Below are 27,734 nucleotides of genomic sequence, written 5' to 3'. Positions count from 1 at the left end.
AGAGATCCTATCAGGTCTTTGCTGCCACTGGCTAAATCTTGAGCAATAAATTCGAATGAATGCGAGTATTGACCTCCAGTTGACAAACAGAGCTAGGGAAAGATAATATATACTATCGAATTTGTAAAACAGGCATTTCAAGTTTTTAACAACCTTGGCAAGGATCCAAACCAATGAATTCAACAGCAAAGAGGTTCATGTGACAACAGGACCTTCAAGGATCTTTGTGTGGTGCTTAGAAGGCATTTCTTATACTTGCAAGTACAATTTTCTCATCTAGTTTCTTGAAAATTAAGTTTAAAATAACTTATAGCTATGAGCAATTGGGAACATTTACAAACATACGTACACACAAGCAATTACATTGGTTTTTGCAATTCAACACTTGAAGACATTTTCTTTCTTACTTTTTTTTACAAAGATTTATTTATTTTTATTGAAAGGCGGATATACAGAGAGGAGGACAGAGAGGAAGATCTTCTGCCCGATGGTTCACTCCCCAAGTGACCGCAATGGCTGGAGCTGAGCCAATCTGAAGCCAGGACCCAGGAGCTCTTCCGGGTGCAGGGTCCCAAGGATCTGGGCCATTCTTGACTGCTTTCCCAGGCCACAAGCAGGGAGCTGGATGTGAAGCAGGGCCGCCAGGATTAGAACCGGCGACCTAATGAGATCCCGGTACATGCAAGGCAAGGACTTAAACCACTACGCTATCGTGCCGTGCCCTTGAAGGCATTTTCTAATGATATTTTCTTTCAAATCAATCCTTGTGTAACTTCACAAAAAATGGACACCTTTTTTTCCATTTAATATGTATTTCTATATAACAAGGAGTGAATAAGACTACAGTGTGTGAGAACACTGAAGATTTTCTCTTGGTATTTCTATGTATTAATTTTAGTGCTTTCAATGTCTTTCTTTTTTCTGACAGTTTTCTTTACAGATTCTCTACTCCCCTGCTTGCTATTGACTTTAAAGCTTTTTTCTAATTGCTGTTTCGAGTACACTGATTTTCTCTAGAGTATCACTTTCCATTCCTTTGCCTATAGCATTTCTCAAGAGCAAAAGAATGATATTTAGCTAAAATTCTTTTGAATCCAAGGTCAGTATTAGACTGGGATGGTGCTATTTAGCTCCTTTTTATTTTGACACTTCCCTGCTCATCTGAGTTTTTCCTTATAGAATCTTACCTGATTATCAACATGAGAAAAACATGGCCTGGAAAAGGACCCCACTCAGTCTCAATAGGATCCAAGAAGGCTTAGCTTAGCCCCCAACTTCTTACGTGTACGTGTATGACGGGGGCAGGCAAGGAGCGGGGAAGGCAGAAATGGAAAGAGAGAGACAGAGACTGAAACTTCTTGTTTAGCTAATCTTTGAAAGCTGCTAAGTAAAACATACTTCCATGGTAAAGACAAGCTACGCAATATTTGTATAGTATATACAAATATACACCATGTGTAAAATATATAATAGTATATAAATATATTTTATTGTATATTAACTTATGTATCTATTAGTTTATTTTAATTATATAAATAGTATATAAAGTATATGCTATACTTTGTAGTAAAATGAAGAGACCTGATTTCATTACAATGATGGAATGTAAATGAAGTTTAAGTATTTGTGATAAAGCTTTAGCGAGGTACTTTGGACCCCTGAAATTAACTTAGTGTAAAATGCATATGTGTTTTCTGTTTATGTCATTGCACTTCAGAATCACTAAAATCCAAATCAATCTACCCCCTCATTATAAGGATAGAATGGGAAGGTAAAGTGCAGGGGGTTATATTGAAACATTTAACCACTAATACAATAACAACAATAACTATATTAATTAACATATAAATCAAATATTAAAATATATTAGCTTTTATTTTCTTAAGCTGATATATTTTGCTTATTATTTCAGGGAGATTAAAACTATCTGAAAAGAATGTATATTCACATAAATAATGTCTACAAAATAAATTATTCATGTTCTAATAATTTCTAAATAATTTACTGATTTCAGCAAGTTATTGATAACTCTTTCTTTCGGTATGCATGAGATGAGATGTCCCCTATCTTAATGATAATTTAATATATAGAATTTCCTCAACCTCCTTTAAAGACATCCCCATTCGACTTAGAGCCATTGGATGACTTAAGTCTCAATAAGTTGATCGCTTCCATTACTATCAGTGACATTGTCATCCTGCTGAATTAGCTGTAATATTCCACTGAGGTAAAAATCACATGCAAAATCCTTACCACCCCTAAATATCACGTGCATTGTAAAATTGTTAAGGACTTCCTAATTACTTGAATCATGAAAATTTTTATAGGAATGTCAAGGTTTATAAGCATAATTTGGTTAAATTCCAGGCAATTTAAATACAATAAAAGAAGATTAATTACACTTTTTAGTTTTGTCAAATAAATTGCATTTTCATATAATCTATTGAGAAAACTTTCTCATGCAATTAATTTAATTTTTCTTTGAGCCAGCTTGTTTGAAACAGTATATACATATAAATACTTCAAATAATGTGTGTTTATTGTGAATAGAATATGTATGCCTCAAATGCTACAAATTTTGAGCCTGGCCCCGTGGCCTAGCAGCTAAAGTCCTCGCCTTGAACGCACCAGGAGCCCATATGGGCACCGGTTCTAATCCCAGCAGCTCCACTTCCCATCCAGCTCCCTGCTTGTGGCCTGGGAAAGCAGTCAAGGACGGCCCAATGCTTTGGGACCCTGCACCCATGTGGGAGACCCGGAAGAGATTCCTGGTTCCCGGCTTCAGATCAGCACAGAACCGACCTTTGTGGTCATGTGGGGAGTGAATCATCAGACAGAAGATCTTCCTCTATCTCTGTCTCTCCTCCTCTCTGTATATCTGACTTTGCAATAAAAATAAATAAATATTTATTTAAAAAACTATAAATTTCATAGCACATATGCAATTTTTATACAAACACTAATTTTTATAAATTTTCAGACCATCCCCTAGCTTAACAAGAAGAGCAGGTTTTTTTCCTTATAAAGCTAGAAAGAGACAGACATTACTGCTTAAAGTTTTTTTAATTGAAATATTTATTAGAGAGGAAAAAAGAAATCTCTCACCTACTAGTCCATCTTCCCAATACATGCAACAGCTAGGGTGCATATTAGCATGAGTTTGGAATGAAGGAGCAGACTTAGGACTTGAACCCATGTACTCAGTTACAGGATGATGTCTCAAGGACTGTCTTAGCTACGAGGTCAGATACCCACTCCTAAACATCACAATGTGTAAAAAGTTAATACACATACCTTCATGTAATGTTCAAAATACCACTATGACTCTAGCATTATAGGTTATCACTGACGTCCAAATATTCTTCCAATTTCTATCATTTCAATTTCAATCCAAAGCATGTTCTTTCTCTCCTTTCCTCTCTTGTTTCATATTTATTCTGTCATTTATTTGATATTCTTCAATAAATCCACCTAGAAAAATTTGATTACTTGATAATACATTAACAGTGCTTCAGTCAGAGATATTTGAATATAGTAAACTTACTAGTGCAAATTTTTCTTTGAAACCTGGATTTTGCCTAAACTTTCGTCAGGATCTATTGATTTACTTTCTCATTATTCTATTGGATCCACCTTCTTCTCTTGTTTAAAGACTTGTTTATTCATGTTGGTAACATGGCATAGCATGCTAAGCCTCTGACTGTGGCACAGGCATTCCATATGGCTCCAGTTAGAGTCCCAGCTACTCCACTTCGGGTTCAGCTTCCTGCTAATGGCCTGGGAAAGCAGTGGAGGACAGCCCAAGTCTTTGGGTCCATTAACCATGTGAAAGACTGGAAGAGTACTGACTCCTGGCTCTGAATGTGGTGGTCATTTGGAGAATGTGCAGAGTCAGTACTCTGCAATTCTGCCTCTCAAAATAAAAATAAATAATCTTAGAAGACTCTTGACTTATCCGAAACGCAGAGTTTCAAAAGGAAAGATTCTTCCATTTGTTGGTGCACTCCTTAGATGATCTCAACAGAACAGGGATGGGCATTTGATTGAAATACTTTAAAAAGTTAAAAATTTAAATTTTGTCCCATTTTTAGTAGTTTAAATAATTTATCATAAATTGTTGAATTATAATTGACACATAACCCTATACACTTACAACAAATAGCATATGCTGTCACATAAATAGGTAACAATTTTGAAATCCCAGCAATTGCATGAATCATAGTTAATGCTAAACTGAGGCACTACTAAACACAAAATGTTCCACATTTCAGTGCTATGCATGAGACCTAAGAAATGTTATTTCGAAACAACAGTTCTCGAATCAACTACAACAGGAACTCCATTCATCATGTGTGCTACAAACAAATCTTTTATTGTTTGTCCACAATGAATTTGAAATCAATCAGTACTGTGATTTTTCAAAGCAGATATTATCAGCAAACTTTATCCTTAAGCATTTGCTAGTGTGTATTATTGCATGTCATGTAATTTAAACACTGTGCCAATCGGCTAAATATAATCTTGGAGTTGGGGGAGGTGTAATGTTCATGGTAGAGGTGAACAATAGTTTTGCTTTCAAATGGAAATAGGATTTTATTTCTGAGATACTCTGAAATTGGCAGCGAGCTCAAGAGTTGATTGACAGGCAGGCAATGACAGTACGTTTCCTAGGTAGGCTCCAGTGCTTAGCAGCACCTCGTAAGGGATCTTGTGCTGTAATAACAGAATGGCGATATCTGCATGACGGAATAAAAGGCTTTGAAACTCACTTTCCCTTCCCATTCCACTCCACTTATTCTTTACAGCAACCTATGGCTTCACAGAGTTGTACAAGAGTGGAGTTCTTTGTTAGATCTTTAAAGTGTATCCTGGATATCAGTGGGCATGCTACTTAAAAATCTTTGAAGATCAACTTCAGTATTACAATCTTAGCATGGGAAATAGGCACATTTCCAGCCTCCTAATGATAAAATTATATCTAAGAATTAGAAAACAACACAATTTGTTCTAAATTAGTGATCTGTTGATCAGGACCATGCATCCCAACCACAAGTGGAGTTATAAGAAAATATACACAAGTCCACTTCTTTAGAGCAGATCTACTGATGGAGAACTTCAGAGGGAGAAAGAGAAAGGCCATGGACAGTGTTTATGTGTCAGAATTTATAAATGTTTCTGACTTCCACCCACGATGAAAAGCCAGCATTCCAAAGAAGTTTAAAAAAAATGCAATGTGTTGTGAGTTACTGTTAGAAAGGATATTTAAGGGGTAATTCTGTTTGTACACCACAAACAGTTTTTGTCTGAACCGTTGTCATGCTTTGCTTGTCACTAAAGTATCCAATGCCTACGAAGTCATGATGGTGCCTTAAAATACATTAGCTCTGCGTTTTACCTATGATCTCACTCAAGCAGATAAGCAGTCGGGAAATGAAGAGATCTTTGTTCATCCTGCTGACTGTCCTCCTACTGCTGGAAACACTACAAGTCCTTAGTTCTCTTCCACCAGTAAGAGTCAGAGGGAAGGAACTGAGGTAGAAAGTGGCTAAGACAGACTTAACATTGCCACTTCACTCCTGTTGTTCTTCGACTTTAGTGTGCCTTACATTCATCTGGGGGTGGAGATATTAAGCCACGAATCGTTGCTTTACATTTCAGGGTTTAAAGTAATGGGTCTGAGTTGTGGTCCTGGAAGGGTAGTGCCAAAATTTTGCCAGCTGATGCTCGTCCTGGTGTTTCAGGAACCCCAGGTTGAGAGCCCCTGATCTTCTTTCCAGTAACACTAGATTTAAGTTGCTAGAAAAGAGCCTTATTGTATCAACTGAGAAGGAACATGGATAGAAAAATTGTGCAATTATTTTAAAAATGCTTTTGTGTGAATTGGTTTTGACTATAGATTATATGAACCTAATTGCTGGTCTTTAGCAGGAGATTAACTCTATCCCCCGATATACTCTAGGACCCCAAATAATTACATTTCTCCCCAAGTTGCAAATTGTTTTCTTCCACCAAATAAACAATTACAATGGGAAAATGGAAAGAAACAGCGTCAAAACCAAAAGTTTGGTCATGAATGGAAATTCATTACTTTAACTCCATGCTTAGAAGAAAAGCAGTGAAAATCCAATCTCACAAGAGAGAGTAACCCCAATTAGTGCCACATATGTTATACATTGTTTGCAGTGGAGGAACTTTTGTAGATTGTCACTGCTGCTTACACCTTAGGGAGAATAATGAACAGGTGCCAGAAGTGCACTTTCGTTGATTCTGCTGCTTGTATGAGAAGAGAATGAGGTACATACACTACAATACATGGTTCTCATACTGCATATGTAGATTTCAATGAATACACTTGTTCATTAGCAGTGTGTAAATTACAGGCATACATTATTGGATGCATTCAATATTTTAATGTCTCCCTAAGTTGCTTTCCTAACGGAGAGTTATATTGTCATTGAAGATACAACCTCACAGTAAATATAAGCAATTCTTTCTGAAATGTCACTTTCTTCATAGGTTGATGCACTTGAGACGTGTCTGTTACAATTTACTTTTACTCCATTTGAGACTTTGCATTTCTTAAAACCTGGAGGCTACCCTTTGAAGTGGGGCTATTAATGAAACATCTCATGTCTTTCTGTGTAGACCTGTTGTTCTCCCTCGATTCCGCGTAGTCAGTAGTGGGAACTTCTGCTGTTTAACAATTGGCTCTCACTGCAGTCCTTTTATAAGGTACTCATAGCTTTTAACACAGCAGATTTTAAAAGCCCCACAATTATGCAGGCATTTCACAACTGTTGGTTTACACAGGGCCCCTTCCCAATCTACCATCTATTTTTAGCTAAAGGAAACATGAATAATTTAATTTTTCCCAGACAGAATTAGAGTCCTGCCCTTCTAACTCCAATGCAGTGTCACTCTGCCCTATGGATGGGGAGAAGCAGCTTACTCTGCAATCATCCGAGACTACCATGCTTCAGCACACAAGAAAATGAATGCCAGCCATGTTATTGCACAGCACTGGAAAAGCAAGGCAGTCTCAATGCTTAACCCGTTCTCTTCTGTTTTTGTCTCTGCGTAGCCCAGGAACAACCGCAATTGACGCACAGCATCCAGGCTGAAAGTGCAGCTACTGGCAGAGCGACAAGCGAACAGCCACTACAGCAACAAGACTGCAGCGACTCAGGTCATGACTGTAATTACTATGGTCTCTAACTCAGTCATTGTGCTCTGTTTACTATGATTGTGAAATAATAAATCTCTTGGCAAGCAAGTGCTTGTTGGTGAACCATTAACATACCTCTCAATCCTCTTGTATTTGGTTCTGGATGTTGGGAGAAGCTCAATATTGGTTTCCGGACAGAAAAGTACCTTGTAGAATTATTGAAGTTCTCTGTACAAATACAGAACTTTGAAAGGGCTTGGATAGTAGGATGTAAGGAAATCACAGGTTTCTAAATTAAACCGGAATTTTCATCCCTCAGTTATGGAAGAATATTGACATGGAAGGAGTCACTTGTTTCTTTCTAAGGAAGCTGAGAAGTCCCTATTCTGTTGACTGAGAAGTGCTCATTAATAGGTTTCATTACAGACTAAGGAAAATCATAATTAAGACCAATAATGACCCTATGTTGATCCAAAGTTACGCCGCTTAGTTTCATGCGTTTCCAATCCAAACAAATCTATGTCATTTATTTTAGAGGTGACTTTATGTTTAGAAAACAGGATTCATTACTGAAAAGCACATCTCTTTACTGTACTGGCCATTCATGTAGTTATATGAAAAGGCACTGACATTGAGAAATGTGTCCTAAGGAAATTTCCTTAAATAGGCAAGTGAATATTCCCTGGAAATTGCACGCCAGTTTATTTAAGGGCTTGGAAGTCAGTATCCTTTTGAAGTGTTCTAAAATCCTTGAATTAATGAAAGGACAGTGTAAATGGTGCAGAATCATTACTATTTACAGTGATTCAAACTCTAATTTTAGAAACCTACGTTATTAAAACATGATTTACATTATTTGTGTGTGTAAAAAGACTCACTTTCCAGGATACCATCTACTAGCTGAAATCAATGTAGTCTTTATTTCCAATTATATTAGTTATAAGATAGTTCTTTCAATTTAAACCTATATTGAAATTGGAAGAGTTTATTATATATTTAAAATGGTGCTAACTTTCTCTCTGTTTATGCAGTGGTAATGCAAAAAATGACCGACCACATAAACTATCAGGCAATGAAATTGACCAATCTGCAGAAGAAAGTTGACAATATTACTTTGGCTGTGAACGATGTGAAAAGCACATATTCCTCCCTGGAGGGGAAGATCAGTGAAGATAAAGGCAAAGAATTTCAATATTTTCTAAAAGGTAAAACAAAAATAAAATGTTCATTGAGTTAGGACAAAAGACAAATGTTTCCTTGGTCTTCTCTCATTTCATTTTGGAATCTTTCCTTTATATTAAGAAAAGCATATGTTGAAATAAGCATTTCTTGAATGAGATATTTTAAATTATTTAATTTTGGCCAGACATGGTAGCTTAGCAGCTAAAGTCTTTGCCTTGTACATGCCAGGATCCCTTATGGGCACCAGTCTGATCCTGGCTGCCCTACTTCCCTTCCAGCTCCCTGCTTGTGGCCAAGGAAAGCAGTGGAAGACATCCCAAAGCCCTGGGACTCTACACCCGCATGGGAGAGCCTGAGGAGCTCCTGGCTCCTGGCTTTAGATTGTCTCAGTTCTGGCCGTCATGACCCCGTGGGGAGTGAATCATTGGACAGAAGACCTTCCTCTCTGTCTCTCCTCCTCTCTGTGTATCTGCCTTTCCAATAAAAATATGTGAATCTTTTTAAAAATATTTAATTTTGACATAGTACATATAGATAAAAGTAGACAATGTAGTATCATACTGAACTGGTATATTTATATGATACATTTAAACAGCAGATAATTAATTTGTAAACGTTACTAAGCAGTAGAATGGTGAGAGGGGAATTATAGGGAGGGAGGTAAAGGAGGGAGAAGGGAAGTACCCCTACACTTACAAAACTGGATTTTGGTAAATAATAAACATACTTGAATAATTTTAAAATAAAAAACACTCAATTTTGGGACACTAATTTGACATGTCATATCTAAATATGTTTTACTATATACTTAAAATCTTTTGTCCATATGATTGATGGATGTTATATACCTAGCTACACCCCAACTTGCATTCAAGCTTAATTCAAGTGACAGCTACATGAAAGAAAAGACAGAGAGGGAAATCCCATATTCTAGTTCACTCTCCTAATAACCACATTGGCCAGAGTTGGTCCAGGATGAAGCCAGAAGCCAGGAATTACATCCAGGTCTAACAAAGGGATTGCAGGGTCTCAAGCATTTAGGCCATTATCTGCTGTCTTTCCCAGGCCATTAGCAGGTAGCTGGATTGGAAATGGTGCAGCCAGAACAAGAACTAGCACCGTATGGGATATGCATTGCAGATGGTGGCTTTAGCAATTATGCCACTACCCTGGCCCCTATATCATATTCAGATTATTTTTTCTCTATTGTAGTTCACATAGATCAAATGTAGATGGAGGTTTGACTTAGTATCTTTTGTAACTCATTAATGATGTGACTTTTTGAAATCACATAAGTAACTGGTGCTATTCAACCACATTGAAAGCCCCTTCCCTCTACTTCTGATATCAAAACTCTCCAATGCCTGAGCCTGAGAAAGCAACATTGCCCCCGTAAGTGAAAACATGGGTCAAACAATAAGGGCAAATAATTTATTGTAACTCTCTGAATGAAAGTGGTTTAGCAAAATTTGGTCATCATCATCTGAGAGTACCCTACTGGTCAACTGCTTGATCTACTAATCTACTAACAAGTATCTGGCAATAGTGATGGAAAAATAAAACAGGTACAGAAACAGCAACAATAATGAAATTCCCTTCTCAATACAAGCAATTAATTGTGTACTGAGCACAGTTATTAATTATGGGAACCAGAGGGCTTGTAGTTCATGAATATTCTTAGAGGAAACAAAAGCTGAACCCACCCCAAGGAGCTGCATTTGCCTAGCAAAATCACGACTTCTTCCCTTGTTCACTTTACATCCAAGGCGAAAGTCACTGCATAATCAACAGTAGCTTGGGAAATTATTGAAGATGATGTCTCAATCTTTTTTTCTTAAAGATTTATTTATTTTGTTACAAAGTTAGATACACAGAGAGGAGGAGAGACAGAGGGGAAGATCTTCCGTCCGATGATTCACTCCCCAAGTGAGCCGCAATGGGCCAGTGCTCGCCGATCCAAAGCCGGGAACCAGGAACCTCTTCCGGGTCTCCCACGCGGGTGCAGGGTCCCAAAGCATTGGGCCGTCCTCAACTGCTTTCCCAGGCCACAAGCAGGGAGCTGGATGGGAAGTGGAGCTGCCGGGACTAGAACCGGCGCCCATATGGGATCCCGGGGCTTTCAAGGCGAGGACTTTAGCCACTAGGCCACGCCGCCGGGCCCGATAATGTCAAAATCTTAAAGAGGTATTTGAACATTACAGAATGGCCATGCATCCAACAATCAACAGCAGAGCATGGGAAAATGTCTGGTATTAGAACTATCTGTATTTGCCAACTCTAAGGGCCTCTCTTTAAATAATAGAAGAGTGTAAATCATGTGAAACAGAATTGAATAGACGTTTTTAAATGCTTTCATATATTTTGAAAAACAAAGTCTTGCACAAATATTTCTTTAGCAACAAATTGAGTGTTAACTGGAAAACTTCATTCCAAAACAAATTCTTACACCAACAATCTGTTTGGTATCTTTTTAGACATTGTTGGGATTTTATCCTCTTCTCTTTTCATAAGTTTAAAACTGTATTAGTCACAGTACCTCACATTTTTCCTTTTTTCTTCTTTTCTTTTTGTATTCTAAGAGCTATGCCTTTAAAAAATTTATTTTTCATGATACTGTTCCACAGGTTCAAGGATTTCCTCTTCCCTACTAACCCCGTCTTTCTCCCCCCAACTGTTCCCAATCATATCAATAGTAATCATAAATAGGATAGTTGCCTATTTGTATTAAAAAGAATCCATTTTTACATATCTAATATAACTTTTATTCTTTCATTTATGTAGTTTTCAGTTTACTACAATTAAACATCTACCATTATTTCCATAATTAGCTAACTAATTTTCTTTTATTCATTTGAATCTTGAAAACATCTTCCAGGATAAATTATAGGGTCACAAGATCAAAAGGTCTAATCTCTAGTATTAAATATTTATAATATTTATTAAGTTTTTGGTGACATGAGAATTAAAGACAACTGTAACTAGTAGAAAATGGCTTTATGTTTCTATAGAAAGAGCAATAAAAATGTCACCATTGGTAGTACCATATTTTCAGCATGACTGACATATTCTGTCTTTAAAAAAAATCTTACTTCCCAAATTTCATTTTCTATATAACATATAGAATGTATTAAACAACTATTTGTTGGATAAATGAACAACTGACTAGGCAAAGCTTAGAGGATAGAAATAGTTTAAAACCTTTTGAATATGGATATGTTATTAGACACATAAACAAAGAGTCATTTCTGTCTGATTTCATTTAATTATGGATACTGAGAGAGAGAGAAAGCAAGCCCTTTCATCTACTGGTTCACATCACAAAGGCCAAAGCAGCCAAGGCTGCACCAAGCTAAAGCCAGGAACCTGGAACTCCTTCCAAATCCGCCCCAGGACTTGGACTATCTTCAGCTGCTTCCCCAGGCATGTAAGCAGGGAGCTGGATCAGAAGTTGAGCAACCAGTACTCATATCTGATGGTGATGGTGGACAGTAGCTAAACCCACTAAGTCAAAAGGCTATACCCTTATTTTGAATTTTAAAGTTATTTTAGTTTCTACTAGATTTAGAAAAGGAAAATTAGAATATCCTTTATCTTTCTTTTCATTTAGCCAGGTTGAGCGATAGGGTGTAGAAGTCTAAGGAAATATAAATCCATGTACACTGATGGTTGCTCTTGCAGCACTGTCTTGGCACCAGATTAACGATATTAAGATGCTGTACCAATTTGTTGTTCTATTTTTAGAATTCCTCCTTCACAATACTTTCATGTATGTCCCCCATGCCTGCCCAGTGCTTTTGAAAATTTAATTATAGAAAGAGGATATGTAAAGCCTAAGTTCATTTTTACCCAATAGTAATCCTTCTTGAATAGATTACATAGAAGCTTTAACTATGACAATATCTTGTTGAATAAACTTTCTGATTTAAAGTGCTTTGTATTGTGAAGACTACGTTTTGTGTTACAGTCCTTTTAAACTGATGTGCATCTATAGCTAGATACTATAACTATACAGCATAATTCTTATTTTTATGATTTTTTTTTACATTTTAAATATTCATTTCCTTTATCCTAAGTACTTCTGAACAGTCCAGCACCATTTTCCTCTTATTTTTTAATGCTATTTTTAATGCCCACCACCATCTTGGTTACAATCAATCCAGGCTTTTTAGAGATACTAGTAAGTGTGGCATTTATGGCAAGTTTCCTTATCTCTTTCTGAAAAATTAATGTCACATTATGATAATCGATTCTGTCTTGAACTCCTAATGTCATTTGAAGTGGATTTAATTTTGTGATCCCAAGTCTCTCATTATTGTGATTTTATTGTTATTATAAACCATTGTTAAACCTTCTGAATATTACTTCATATTTTTTCCTCACTTGGGAATCTCATTAAGGTTCTCCTCTGCCGCCAATTTATTAGCTCTTAGAAGCTCAAAACATAACCTCTAAAACCTCATTACCACAGAGCTAATAACACAGTCATGAACTAACACCAGCTAGCATTTACTAAGGCAAAGAACCTAAAGCCATTTATTTTCATGTGAGATCAGACCAAGAGGTATTACATATTACATCCTTTCTCTTGCAATCGATACCACTTCCATCATGTCTTCTGTGGATATTGCAAGTGGCTTCCCTCAGACCTGTCAGGTTAAGAAGGTGAAAATCTTCCAGAGACTGCTGTGGCTTTTTTTTTTCACATTTTTGTAAGTAAATGTTTTCAAGCATTTAAGTAAATGTATTCATTATTACATCTCCTTGGTATTTAGTTTCAAACTTATTATATTATTAGAGATATTTACAGTCTCATATTAAAATCATGTATCATTCATTGTTCATCATTTTTTTTCTAGGTCTAAAATCCAAAAGCATTAATAACTTGGTAAAAGACATAGTAAGTGAGCACTTTAAAATTTTTCAAAATGAGATGCAAGAGACTGTTGCTCAGCTCTTCAAAACTGTATCCAGTCTATCAACGGACCTTGAAAACACCAGGCAGTTGATTCAACAGGTTAATGAATCTGTAGCTTCAATAGAAGTCCAGCAAAAGACAGGTTTACGGCAAGAAAATATGCCTACTTTGCCTGACACAGTCAGTCTGAAGAATCACATTGCGGATGTGAGACAGGAAATCACTTCTGCCTGTGAGAAGTCCGTTAAAGAACTAGAAGCAAAGCAGGCTCATTTAGAAAGTACCCTAACACAAGACCGTACTAGGAGCTTTGTATATTATGACTCCCTCAATAAAACTCTTTCTAAAATGAACGAAGTGCATGAGCAACTTTTATCAGACCAGAAGAATGTTCCAGCTGCTGCATCAGTCAGCCATAATGGCACCGAGTACATGTCTACTCTCAATGAGAATATAAAGAAGCAGGGCTTGATGCTGATGCAAATGTTTCATGATTTGCACATCCAAGAAAGCAAGATTAACAATCTCACCATCACTTTGGAGAAGGAGAAAGAATCTGTCAGGGGAGAATGTGAAGACCTGTTTTCCAAGTGCAGAAATGATTTTAAATTTCAACTCAAGGACACAGAAGAGAATTTGAATGTGTTAAACCAAACTTTGGCTGAGGTTCTCTTTCCGATGGACGACAAGATGAATAAAATGAGTGAGCAACTGAATGACTTCACATATGACATGGAGATTCTTCAACCTTTGCTGGAGCAGGGGGCATCTCTTAGACTGGCAGTGGCGTATGAACAAACAAAGGAGGCAGTACTTACACAGAAAAGGATGGAGACTCTAACAAGTGATGTCGATAGACTGAATATTCTTACCAAAGAACTTTTAAAAAGATACAACCTACTTGTAAATGAAGTGCAGAGACGTGGTGATACCTGTGAAAGGCGAGTGAATCAGTATGCCCTGGAGATGGAAGATGGCCTAAACAAGACCATGACTGTTATAAACAATGCCATTGACTACATGCAGGATAACTACGTGCTCAAAGAGTCTTTAGGTGCCATTAAGAATAATTCTGAGGCCCATAATACATGTTCCCGACATATGGAAACCATTTTGGCATTTATGTCTCAATTTCAACGCTTGAATGAATCTATTGAGAATTTGACTAATGACAACCAGAAATATTACTTTGTTTTGCAAGTTGCCAAAGCCCTTGCAGATATTCCTAACGATGGGAAATCAAGTCAGTTAAACTCTCTGAAGATTTATCAAATGTTCAATGAAACCATTTCCCAAATTATAAAGTACCAGCAAAATATGAGTCATTTCGAAGAAAAAATACTATTGGCCACCAAGATTTCCAAACATTTTGAAACTCAATTGCAAGAGATTGAGTCTAAAATGACCCAGTCACTCATCCCTTATTATATTTCACTTAAAAAAGGCAATGTGGCCACTAATGATAAAAACCAAGCCCTTCAACTGCAAGTATTAAATTCCAGATTTAAGGCACTAGAAGCAAAATCCATCCATCTTTCAGCTAACTTGTCTTTACTTAACAAAACTCTCAATGAAGTTTTAACAATGTGTCTCAGCACTTCTACAAATATATTAGAACTGAATGCTACCATACCTACATGGATAAGAAACTCTTTGCCAGACACTCAGCTTCTTGAGAAAGCCCTTACAGAATTTGTGCAATCAATAATTGAGATAAAAACTCAAGCTGTCCTGTCTAATTTAACTGAATATATAGATCGATCGTTGTCTGGCAGTCTGGCAAATGCTGTCAAGTCAAAGAAGCAAGCAAAATCGTTACTGAAGAAATCTAGTACGTTGAAGAAACCAACAGTGAATCTTACCACTGTCCTGATAGGCCGGACTCAAAGAAACACGGACAACATTATGTCTCTAGGTAAGCTTTTAGCTTCTTTTTATTGAAATGATATTTGGTAGACTCATGCAGTCGGGTAAATATGAAAGGTGATTGCAACAATTATTTTGCAGAAGTAATCAACATAAATAGTTTTTAGTCTGCAACACTCTAAAAGACAGTAATCCCTGCCTGAGTATATAACAGTTGAGGCAAGAATGTTCTGAGGTTTCCAATCTAGAACTCAGACATGAGAGTTCCACAAACAGATCATAATATTCAGCAAGAAAGAGGAGTTTAGCATAGCACATGTGAACTGCTCAATCGTTTCACTGTATAAAAGATATTCTTTTTGCCTTTTGTTTGCCATAATAAAACTGAATAACCTCACAAAGAGAATAACAAATTGATTTTAACTAAAATAATTTTCTTGTAGTATCTAATATACAACTGCTAAATTATATACCCATTTGCATGAATTTTGTATTTTATGTATTTTATTTATTTGAAACTGAGAGAGGAGCACAAAGAAAGGGATCTTCTCCTGACTTGTTCACTCCCTAAAAGGACATGACAAACACCCTGGCCTGTGTCAGGTGAAAGCCAGGAGCCAACAGCCAGGGACCTCATCAGGGTTTCCCATGTGAGTACTAGGGACCTGGGTACTTGCGCTATCAGCCACTACTTTGGACTTTCGCAGCCACGTTAGCAGAGACTGGATTGGAAGCAGAGCTGCCAGGACTGAAATCGGTGCTCAGACAGGGAATGCCGCAGTTGCAGGGCAATCTGCTGCACAACACTGGCCTCACTTCGTTTCTTTTCATTACAATAGGGCAATTAGTAGCCGATCCTAATACTTAAAAATCACAGAGTAACAGAAAGCTGAGTGCTCTTGATTATCTAAGTTATTGGTGATTCCTCCAGTTTAATCTGCTTGAAGAGGTTCTCTCAACCTTATGGAAAACACAATACAAATTAATTAGGCATATACGTTTCCCTGAGCAAAGGAGTATCTCAATGCATGAATGCTCTTATAATAGCAAGTTTAGGAAAAAGTTGTCAATTGTTATTTCCTGTGAGCACTGAAACATGAGCTTCAATGAACTTCTGCCATGTATGTGATCTTACACCAGGCAAGCTATGTCATTTCTTCTCTTAACCCCCAAAAAGCATCTACAACTACATAGTGAGTAAAAAAAAATAAATGATCTGAAAATTAATTGATGTGAAATATTTCCAAATGAGAACTCATACATTTTGGTGGGATAAAGATTGCATGTTAGCACCTCATCAAATTACATTCAGGCAGAGAGAGAATGACTTCGTTTCAGGGAATCTAATACTTAGGATCTACTGACTCAGTAGATAATCTTAGTATCTACTAGGGAATAACGCCTCTATTTTCAATGATATTTTGATAGATTTTCTTTCTACTCTTTTAATTTTTTACACTTCGCCCTATCACAATTAATTGTTAGGCATTTTGTATTGTTTGTCAGTAAAAATCTCAGCACCAAGTGACCTGACAATACATAAATATCGCCTAAACTAGATATTCGTTTTATACAGAACCAGCGACCAACATAATGTGTGGGAGCCTTTAAATGTGTGGCTAGGATTGTATGTGCAGTAAGCTGATCCTACTCCTCTGGGCTATAAAACTAAAGGTGTTCATTGCGTAGAAAAGCAGATAAGGTCCTTCCGAGAGGATGAAGCCTGTGGCATCAGGTGAAATTTCCCCCGTAAGAATAAGACATCATAATAAACTACTTTCTCTGATAGCTTGTTCCGTACCAGAGATAGGAACACTCATACTTTGGCTAGTTTCTTCTGAGTTTTAGTTGAAGAAATGAATACCAGAGATCCCATTGCCCCCTACACAGCTAGAGTCAGAAGATATATTTACCATTATCTTCTGAATCTCATATTATTCAGATAATAGCTGCTATCACTTATAAATAAATGCCCCAGTTGTGGGGAATGTACCCCAGCGATTAGACAATCTTCTCTCCCTCTCTCTCTCACTCCCTCTCTGTCTTAGAGAAAAATAAGAGGCTAATGACTACTTAATTATTTTATACCACTTAAAAATCTTTTTTATTTACTTGTGAAAATTCATCAAGGCAATTGTGATTGTTTATTAAGGACTAAATTTGGAGTCAGAAAGCAGGGCTAACGTCCTTTTAATATTTTTATTTGCAATAAATCATTTCTTTTTCTAAACCTTATTTCCTTGTTAATAAAATAATCTACCTTGGGGATTTTTTTGAGGATAAAAAGATAATCTTCATATGGTATATTATTAAGTTAGTGGTAGCTATAAGATATAATTTTCTTAGTCATAGTCAATGTTTACATTTCCTCAGTTTTTCATTTAATATTAGATATAGAGTTAATTCTGTGTGAAAGCTTAATTTACAAAATCATGATATCATATTAGTCCCATCTCTATAAGTTACTATGTTAAATCAGCTTACAATTATCATATAATGATAAATCAAAAAGAGTAGAATGTAGTAAAAATGTAAACACCAATATGCATATATATTTTTAAATATTATTTTATGATACAATTTCATAGGCTCTGGGATTTCCCCTTCCCTCCTCAATCCCCTTCCTCCCTATTGGTTTGCTCTATAGTGTTACAATGGATAGTCCTTCATGAACAGTAGAAGTCCATCATTCTGTTATCTAAATGTTTCCCAACATTGTAGGCATGAACAAAGTCAGAGAGTCCAGCATCATAATGTCCAAATATTTCCAACAGCTTCACTGGAAGTCCATCTTTGGTCTGGATGCAGAGATGCAAATTGCACTGTCTGCACATCTGGACATGAAACACAAATATTTTAAAGCATGAACATTGATAAGTGTACATTTAAGATAATCTTTAGAAATGTTTGAAGAATGATTATCCCTTTAAGCATTTTTATTGTTTATTTATATAGTTTTTCATAAAACTCCTCAAATATACCGCAGAACATCAAATAAGTTGTTTTCTGTACAAAATGGCCTCGTATAAGCCCTTCAAATGTTGATGGCTGTCTACTTGGAACTAGAATTTATGACCTGCTTTAACTTTCCCCAAAACCATGCCTGAGTTTACAGATTCAATAGAAGCATTTGTAGGACCTTATTTTTTAATTGTGGAATTAGCTAGAGGGAAAAGATCTGAGCAAAATCTTAAAAATCCATTCTTGGGTCTCCTTATACCACTGCATCCCATGAAAGTGGTAATTTTAGTGTGCTTTTTATTCAAGATATAAAAATGTAACAATCTGTACACAATTCCTTCAGGGAAGCCCATCAGGTACTTAGCAGCCAATGTTTTATTGGAGGCTGATGACAAAGGCACATGGGAAAACCCTAGAGACTGAGAAGGAAAGGTGATATCCAGCGTGAACCACACTGTTTGCACGAAGAGCCTAGACACGGACACGGTGACACTTAACTAGGGAATGGAGACCAGTCAAGGTCCCAGAAGCTGTTCAAGTCTTTCCAATGGTACTATTGTCAGGCCAGCTATTTTTCTATTTTTACTCTCATGTGCACACAATCTTAAGCATATTCTTTGTGTCAGACTTGATTAGCAGGCCTGTACTGGGGATTGCCTCCCTAATTTGTGTCAATAAAACATATCAGAGTTGAAGAGAATAGTAGATATATTATTTTTTGTTCATGGCTCCCTGGGGAAGAAAGATTTCCCCAGACTTCCATAAGCTGCCCTCTCATTTGAAAGGATGGTGAGAATCTTGACAAAAACTGCCAATCCTTTTCTGAACCATGACCTGCAATAAAATGGCCAGAACATCTAAGATGAGTCATCAGAAAAGTATTTGATGAACCCAAATTTCTAATGTTGGCTCTAAGACTTACAACAAAATGGACAGATTGCCAGATTTCATTTCAGTAGTAACGGCATATACATGGTTTCTTTCTCATACATGAATTGCAAGAGTTGCTTTCTTGATAATGGATGTTTGACACCAAAGATTGGAAAGTAGATTTAATTATTAATTTCATCTGTAAACTAAATTCAAAGTATTTATGCCTTTCTTCTGATCATTACCCATAGGTGTCATGTTGATTATCAAACCGTTTTTATATAATTTGTTTATTTGATAAGCACTAAGAGATATGAGGCAGAGAGAGAGAGAGAGAGAAACATAGAGAAAGAGAGAGAGAAACGCTTTTCAGAACTCCCCCAAACCCTAAATCTTCGCAATAGCTAGGATTGGACCAGGCTGAAGCAGGTGACTAGAGATGCAATTCTAGCCTCCCATGTATATGGAAGGAATCCAGTCACCTGAGCCATCATCACCTGTAGCTTCTTGAGGTCTCCATCACCATAAATGTAGATATAGGAATGGGGCTGGGGATCATGCACAGCTCCCCTCTGGGGGAGGTCTCATCTGGCATCTTTTTTTTAATATTTTAGTATTGTTGTTATTATTTTATAGTACAGTTTCATATTCCCTTAGTCCCTCCCCAGTTCCCTCCCCCCCGGCGTTCCTCTATATCATTACTAACATATAGTTCTTCATACTCAGTCATATGTCCATCATTGCGGGCATGGACAATGGCACAGAGTCCAGAATCCTATTGTCAAGATATAGTAAACAGTTTCATTGTAAGTCCATCTTTGTCTGGAAGCAGAAATGCATACCACACTACATCCTCACATCTGAATGTTAGTCTCCATTTCACAGCTACTGTACATCCCCTTAAATGAAAAGTCATGTTTCAAAATCAACAATAGAAAGAAAAGAGGAAATTTACAATGCCATGAAGTTAAATGACATGTTACTAGATATGACAGTCTCCATTACACAACTACTGTACATCCCCTTAAATGAAAAGTCATGATACAAAATCAACAATGAAAAGAAAAATAGAAATTTACAATGCCATGAAGTTAAATGACATGTTACTAGATATGACAGTCTCCATTACACAGCTACTATACATCCCCTTAAATGAAGAGCCACAAAACAAAATCAACAACAGGAAGAAAAAAGAAATTAACAACACCAAGAAGTTAAATAACATGCTATTAAATGACTAATGTGTAGCTGAAGAAATGAAAATCAAGAACCTTCTTGAAGAAAATGATGCCACTGCGTAATCTACGAGTCATTGAATGATTTAATCAGAAGAAAGTGTTTTGAAGAGATGAAACTAACAGAGAATAACAAAACCCGTGTGATATAGTTTCCGCTGATCTTTGTTGAAGTGTGTCTCCTCCAGACAATAAACTGAAGGGTTTTGTTTTTTAATCCAGTGTACTACTCTATGATGTTTGATTAAGCTTAAGCCATTTACATTCAGAGTTTAATATACATGGGTGGTACTTTGGTCCTGTCATTTCAGGAATGGGTTGTTCATTGGTTTAGTCTTCTGTTGTCATTTTACTGGGATGTTCTTCCCATTTGCCTCTGATTTTGTCAGGTGCTATTCCTCTTCTCTGCCAAGAGAACATCTTGAAGTATCATTTGTAGGGCAGGTTTGGAAGAGGCAAATTCTTTTAGCTTTTCTTGACTGTGGAAGAATTTTATTTCATTTTCAAAGACGAAAGAAAGCTTTGCTGGATATGTTATCCTAGGCCGACAATACTTTTCTTTAAGAGTCTGGAATATGTCACTCCATTCTCTTCTTGCCTGTAGAGTTTCCTGTGAGAGATCTGTGAGCTTAATTGGCATTCCTTTATATGTCAATTGATTTTTCTCACGTGCACATTTAAGGATCTTTTCCTTATGTTCAATTGAAGAGAGCTTGATGATCATATGTCGTGGTGAAGATCGCTTTGGAACAAGCCCGTTGGGAGTTCTGTGCACCTCCTGGATCTTGTTTCCCAATTCTTTCTCTAGATTAGGGAAATTTTCCTTTATTATTTCATTAAATACATTTGCAAACTCAGCTTCTCTTTCTGCACCTTCTGGGGCTCCCATAACTCTTACATTTAGCTTCTTAATAATGTCTTTCAATTCTTGAATACTTTTTTTGGCCTGACCCAGCTCTGCTCCCAGCTTTTTGTTTGCCTCCCCCGATGACAGGAAATATCTTCCAATTCTGAGATTCTTTCTTCTGCTTGCTTCATTCTGTTTTGGAGACTCTCCATTGTACTTTTAATTTGCTCTACTGTATTCTTAATTTCTGATGTATCAGTCTTAATTTGCTTTATTGCTTCCTTAATTCTTTGAACTCTTGTATGTGCTTCTCATTGTTGATCAGAAGCTTTAAAATGAGTTTTATGAATTCTGTGTGCCCCATTTTCTCAATGTCTTCCTCAGTTAACTCTGAGGTTGGCATAGGGTTTTGCTCCCTTGCAGGAGAGTTTTCAGCAATATTCATTGTGCCTTTGTCTCTTCTTTTGCTCTTGATCATTGTACTTCTGGTTAGCAGAGTCTTCTCCTTGGTGCAGGTTTCTAAGCTCTGTCACCCACAGGTCTACAATGCAATTTTACTTATTGCGGTTGGTACACAACGTTTCTTGCAGCCACTTGTGCCACAACCTCCAGCAAGTTTCAGGTCTGGGTTCTTATGTCAGATTTCCACCGTGGTCTCCACAGCCTCAGCTGCTGGCTCACCATTCTCTACCTCCTGTGATACCGTGCTGAGGCTGCACCGTTGTCTCTGCAACCTTTCTCCCACTTTCGGTTGGAGCAGGTCCCAGGATTAGAGAGACACCAGGTGTCCTATATAATTAGGTTGTTGGTGGTGCTGATCTTTTCAGAACCTGTTCAACATTAGGTCTGGGTGCCACACAGACATATTTTAACTGGTACGCTGCCACAGTCAGCATAATTTTCCTGCGGGACCAGTGCAATCACTGGCGTCAGTAAGTTATCGCGAGATCAGCACATGCGCAGTTCACTGTTGCCCCCTGCAGTCCCAAAGCTATTGCCACAGTGCCCAAAATGGCGCCTGATGTACAACCACTAAGGTTCTTGATCTGCTGGCCATCAGATCCGAGGGCTATCCCAGACCTGCCCTGGGTGGAACAAGTAGAATGCCATGTCGTTGCAGTTCACTGAGACAGAAATGAGCTCACTCCCAGCTCAGCACATGCTCCATCCTCTCCCTTGCCTTTCCTCCTTACGCAAATTGGCGCCCAATTCAGCTCTAGGGAGCTGACTGGACTGTGAAATGCACTCTGTTCTCGCATTGCCCGTCTGAGTTCTGCTGCTCTGTCTCTGCTCCTGGTCAAATCAAACGGACCAGCAAGATAGACAATTCTTTGTCTGGGTTCATCACCCAATCTCCCAGTGAAAGTCCCTTCCCACCTGGTTGCTGGTGGAGTTCCGGCTGCTGGTGGAGTTCAGACTGCCATGCTGGAGTATCAGTCACTGCAACACCACACCGTTGTGTCTGCTGCTTTCCTGTGTCTGTCAGTCTCCAGGTACCCCTCTGCTGTTGTTCTGTCCTCTCCTATTTCCTGAAATATGTACTCTCTGTTTCATCCTGGTTAAATATTTCTCCATCTGTATAAACGTGTCCTTGCCCTATTCCGCCATCTTGATTCTCTCATCTGGCATCTTAACTACCAGGCTAACTGCCCAACTTCAAACTGGTTTCTGGTTAATCAGCTCTCTTAAGAATTCCTTTCTGGGCTTTATAATTCAAGCAAATGTCAAAATTTGATATTCATATGGATATTTAGGTTTGAAAGACATTAGAATAAATATGGTGTCATGATATTCTGGGTGTGGGTGACATAAGTCATGGTAAAATTCTTGTAAATGAGACACCAGAAATAGGAGCAGATTCAAAGGGAATGGCAGTTTGGAGAGTTTAGTTGGAGAGAGCAAAATTAGAGAAAATATTGAAAAGAAACAGAGAGCTTGGAAGATGAGCACACAATATACAAAGAGCATTTTATTTCTAGTCAGTCCATCTCAAATTGGAGTTATGAAAAATGCTCAATACCTCCCAAATTATCTGAATAATGAGATATTAACACTACATTTCAAATGTAAGTCGAACTCAGCCACTTTATTGTCCACTAAAAATTACCACTTCTACAAAATCATGTCTGCATGTTTTAGACATATACTATAAACTAAAAAATGCATTGAATATGTCAAACTGCAGATTTTCCTCCAGATCTTTGCAAAAGATCTTCCTAGACTGATGGCATCTAAAGACACAGAGTTTTTTTGGTCAGTGTCATATTAGCTTAAAATATTATGCTACGTACAGCACCATAGTGCTGTGCGTTAAGCTGCTGCCTGTGACGGTGGAATCCCATACGTGCTCCAGTGTGCATCTTAGCTGCTCCACTGCTAGGATTTGATTCAGCTCCCTGCTGATACATCAGAGAAAGGAAGGAGCAAAGGATGATTTAAGTGTTTGAGCTTTCGCCATCCACATTGGATACTAGGAAGAAACCCCTGGCTTCTGGGTTTGGCCTGGCCCCGCCCTGGCTACTGCAGCCATTTGGTGCATGAAATCTGCATTGGAAGAACTATCTCTGTAACTCTGCTTTTCAAATAATTAAATAAATATGGGTTTTTTTACTCATTCTAAAACTCCATTAATGTTTTCTAAGATCCAAATAAATTACCTTAAAATTATTTATATTATTTGAAAATTAGAATAATTACTTAATTGAACAAATACTCCTTAGATGTCAAATGAGATCAAATATTATTTTAAATATTTGTATGCATGGAATGTTTCAAAAGGAAAAACTGACCTTCTGAGTTTGTTTTAGCTACGAAGGTGATGTATGTTATGTATAGAATAAAAAAAAGAGAGACAGGAAAGGGGATTCAGAATGCCAGACAATGTGCTTGAGTTAACTGTGAGCAGGTTATATATGGCTACTAAGTAAGCTGGTAAGATTGGGTTAATGAGTCAAAAAAGTGAATTCCGCAGGGAATTGAGCATAGAAAAGAAGAGAAAGCAAGGCTCTGTTTCAGAAAGGCAGTCATGTTGTCAAATAAAAGTTGGTAGTACGTGCATCTACAGATACAGAACATTTTGTGTTTTGTTACTAAGCTGTATGTCTTAAAAAATTGGCACATGTTTATAAACATTGTATTATGACAAAACTATTTTGAATGGAAAGAAAAGCAATAGCATATTAAAGCATCACTAAATGAGGAGTTAATTATTATAAGAGTTGATTGTCTTATCAAGTACTAGGTGTTTGAGTAAATCATGAAGACATTAGACATGGACTAAGAATTCATTTCTTCTACCACCTACTGATTCTTATTCAGTGTAGTATCTTCAAATTCATGAAGGGAAATGAAAGATAGTTGAATAGGAATGTCATGTCATGCATGTTCATTAGAAAGATGTATTCTGAGTTCTTTAGGTAGACCAATTAGATAATTAAAAGAGAATAAGCATGAAGATAAGAGGCAGAAATGAAATTATAACTGGGGACATTAGTTAAATGTGAGTATGTAATTTGTGGAAAGTGGTAAGTAATCAAAAATATAAGTTCTTAGAATGAAAAACAACACCAAAGTGGGAATAAAGCATTGATGACTTGGAAGTTCATCAGTCCATTAGCAGAAATAAAGCCATGGAGGAGAGAGAAATGCATACCAGAAGAGAATTTTAGTTTGTGACACAGTTTGTTGATCTACTATCTATGTGGAAGAATGCAAAAGCTAATTATAAATGTAGGTCTGGAAGTAGATAAAGCTGTATAGATAGTAGTTGGAGATTATTTACAGAAGTGACACGGAATGATACAGAAGAAAAATAAACCTCAAGATCTATTTTACAAGAAGAGGGAAAGGATCTGAAGATAGAGGCATAGAGCCTGTGTGTTTGACGAGAGCAGGAGAATAAAAGGAGGAGGGAGGCAGGGCTGAAAAAAAAAAAAGAGGAGAGGGAAGGAAGAGGTCAGGCAGGGATAGAGAGAGGGAAAAGGATGAGGAGGAGGAAGAAGGGGAGGACTAGCTACAGATTTTTTTTAATAATATTGAAATTCTAGCTGGGTAATTGAAATACTTGAAATCAGAACTCTCTTTTTTTTTTTTTTTTTTGGTGGTACAATATATACACCATTCAATTTACTGATACCACAATCAAGATGGAAAACAGTTCAATTAATTACCATCTGAAATTTCCTCTTACACCTCTGTAAGTCAAGTCCATCACAACTCCTACAGTGTGAAGGCCTCTGAGTCTGCCTTTTATCATTTAAAATATTACTGCATCTGTTAGTGCTTGTTACTGAGTAATAGTGCATTATGTAGGTACATCACAGTCTCTGCTTATCTTTGAAAGATATTTGGGTTGTTTATGATTTGAGGTGATTAAAAGTTATGCTGACAGAGGTTTTAATGTGAATGTATTTTTTTTTCCTCTGAATGGATAAGCAGGAGTAGCATAGCTTGGTTATCATTATAGCTTTAGATTTATAAGAAGTGACCAGCCACTTAGCATTTCCATCAATAATGTATGAGAGTTCTAATTGCTAAATATCCTTGTCAGCACTGATATTGTTAATATAGCTTATTTTGCCATTTGGAAGGTAAGCAGTTAGATCTTATTTTGCATTTTCCTAATGACTAATGATGAACAGTATTTTAATCTGGACAATATTTTTAACTTTTCTTGGAATAAGGTAATGTTCTGAAGGATAAGCAGAAAAATGGCTGATGACTTCAAATAAACACCTTTAATTTCTCAGATCATGGCTTAAGATAATGAAACAATAATAAAGTGGCAAGTATTCTTCTGGGACAAGGCTAATATATTTTATGAGGAATGCTAATATGATTAAATGTGCTTACAAGAGATATTGGAAGACTCGAGGAAAAAAAGATACCAGGAACACTATTGCAGTACATGTTTGGAAATATACCAATGAACAACTGATGGGCAACTACGATAGTGAAGTGAACATTTAATATGAAAAATTAATGTTGACATGTTTTGTGTGGAAAGGAGAATGTAAAGTATTTATAGAGAGATGAAAGTGTAATGTAATTATTTGTTAGAAACAATTTTGATCAATGGGCAATCAGAACAGCGCTACAAACTAAGAATGCACCCCCAAATATGAAAGTAATGAAAACTGTAACCAGGATGAAATGAAAAGCATCATGCTGATACTGTGAGAACATATAACTTACAAAGAATTTTGGATTAGAATTGTGAAATGTTCTTCTCTACATGTCACAAAACTGGTTTGTAGTCTAAATCACAGGTTTCCGTACTAGTCTGTTGGAAACTTCATTGTGCCATAGGCAGTGATCAAGCTGAAATTACAGAAAGTTTGCTTAAAATGATTCCATGTCTTCAGCAACACATGCTAAGAATATCACAGCATCGAACTACATGTGAACTTTGAGAACTGTGAATTCAGTCAGTACTAACTTGGCATTCACTAAATGCCAGTCACTGTATTAAACAGAAGTGACACCAAGTTTAAGCAACAGAGAGCCTGAATCCTAAGCTCACAAAAAGTCACACTGCATTTGGAAGGACACATGAGCAGTTACAGTCACCTACTGCACAAAATCTGGGAGAGAATCTCAACATCATGGCAAGAACATAGAAAGTTAAAGTAGCTCACTCTACTGGTAGAGATGAGACAAGGTGTCAATACACAAATGATGCTTCACTAAAGCTTAAATGTTCTACTTCATTTAAGAATGAATAACCCAATGAACATTAATAAGCACAGGTACTTTAAAAAACACCTTGTCACTTTTAAGTATTTTAATAGTAAGGCAGAAAAATAAGCATCAGAAAATCTATTAAAGTAGATCTGATTTTTATTTTATGTCTTATACTGACTGTATAACAAAACACAAATATCTTGTAATGCCAAGTCAGTGCCAATCAATCTTTAGTTGTGTTATGAGATTCCATATCTGACACTGAGACATTACATGTGTTTATTAGTTACGTGGATGCATGTATGAAGTGTAAAGTTGGAAGTGACAGCAGAGAGCTGGAGATGGGGTAGCTAAAACAGTTCGTTCAGAATTTTTTTTAAAAAAAGGATAATTTCTGTGAACAGAGAGGGTAACTCAAGTCTTCTGAAATAAAGTTATATATAATTGCTAGTAACAGAGACAATGAGCATCAGGCACTAAAATGTGGATTCTCTGGACAATAATGTGGAGACCAGATAATCTAAATAGCAAGCAGACGCAGACAAGTGGACAAAGCTCCCTGCAGCGATCAGAAGACATCATAGGAGGTATCCTAAAAGGTAAACTCTTTGGAGTCTCAAGAAGATAGGGTAACATGGCCACCAACAAAAGGCTCAGGCCCCCAAACTAAAGTGGACCTATTTTGCAGATGCATTACCCTATAAAGGGATTGGGACAAAGGGCTAAATAGGACTGTCTAGAATGACTCATAGAAGGAGAGGGAAGTCCTCATTCCTGGAGCAACAGAACATGAGGAGGAGAAAGCTGGAATGTTCGTCCTGAATATTATTTAGAAGGGCAACGCCTTGGTCCTCATGCTGTCTCTTGACAGCAACACAAAGACTATTTCAACAGTTTCTTAAGCTTTGCTCTCTAAAGCAGATTTGCTCACAGGTGAGGATGATTTAGAATGACAGAGCTAATCAAATGATATAAATAATTCAGTGATTTCCAATTCCATTGCACAATTAA

General features: G+C 37.0%; 1 protein-coding gene across 1 annotated transcript in view; it reads left to right on the top strand.

The window, feature by feature from the left end:
* The window catches only part of MMRN1 (multimerin 1), a 50,576-nt gene that overhangs the window by 18,062 nt on the left and 4,780 nt on the right, over positions 1-27,734 (top strand). The window contains exons 4-6 of the mRNA XM_004590571.2: positions 7,082-7,186; positions 8,197-8,370; positions 13,204-15,177. Of these exons, the coding sequence (XP_004590628.2) occupies positions 7,082-7,186; positions 8,197-8,370; positions 13,204-15,177 (2,253 nt within the window). The remainder of the gene's footprint in view (positions 1-7,081; positions 7,187-8,196; positions 8,371-13,203; positions 15,178-27,734) is intronic.

This window comes from Ochotona princeps, chromosome 7 (genome assembly GCF_030435755.1).
Source record: "Ochotona princeps isolate mOchPri1 chromosome 7, mOchPri1.hap1, whole genome shotgun sequence".
NCBI classification, from domain to species: Eukaryota; Metazoa; Chordata; class Mammalia; order Lagomorpha; family Ochotonidae; genus Ochotona; species Ochotona princeps.
This window is presented reverse-complemented; position numbering and strand designations above follow the sequence as displayed.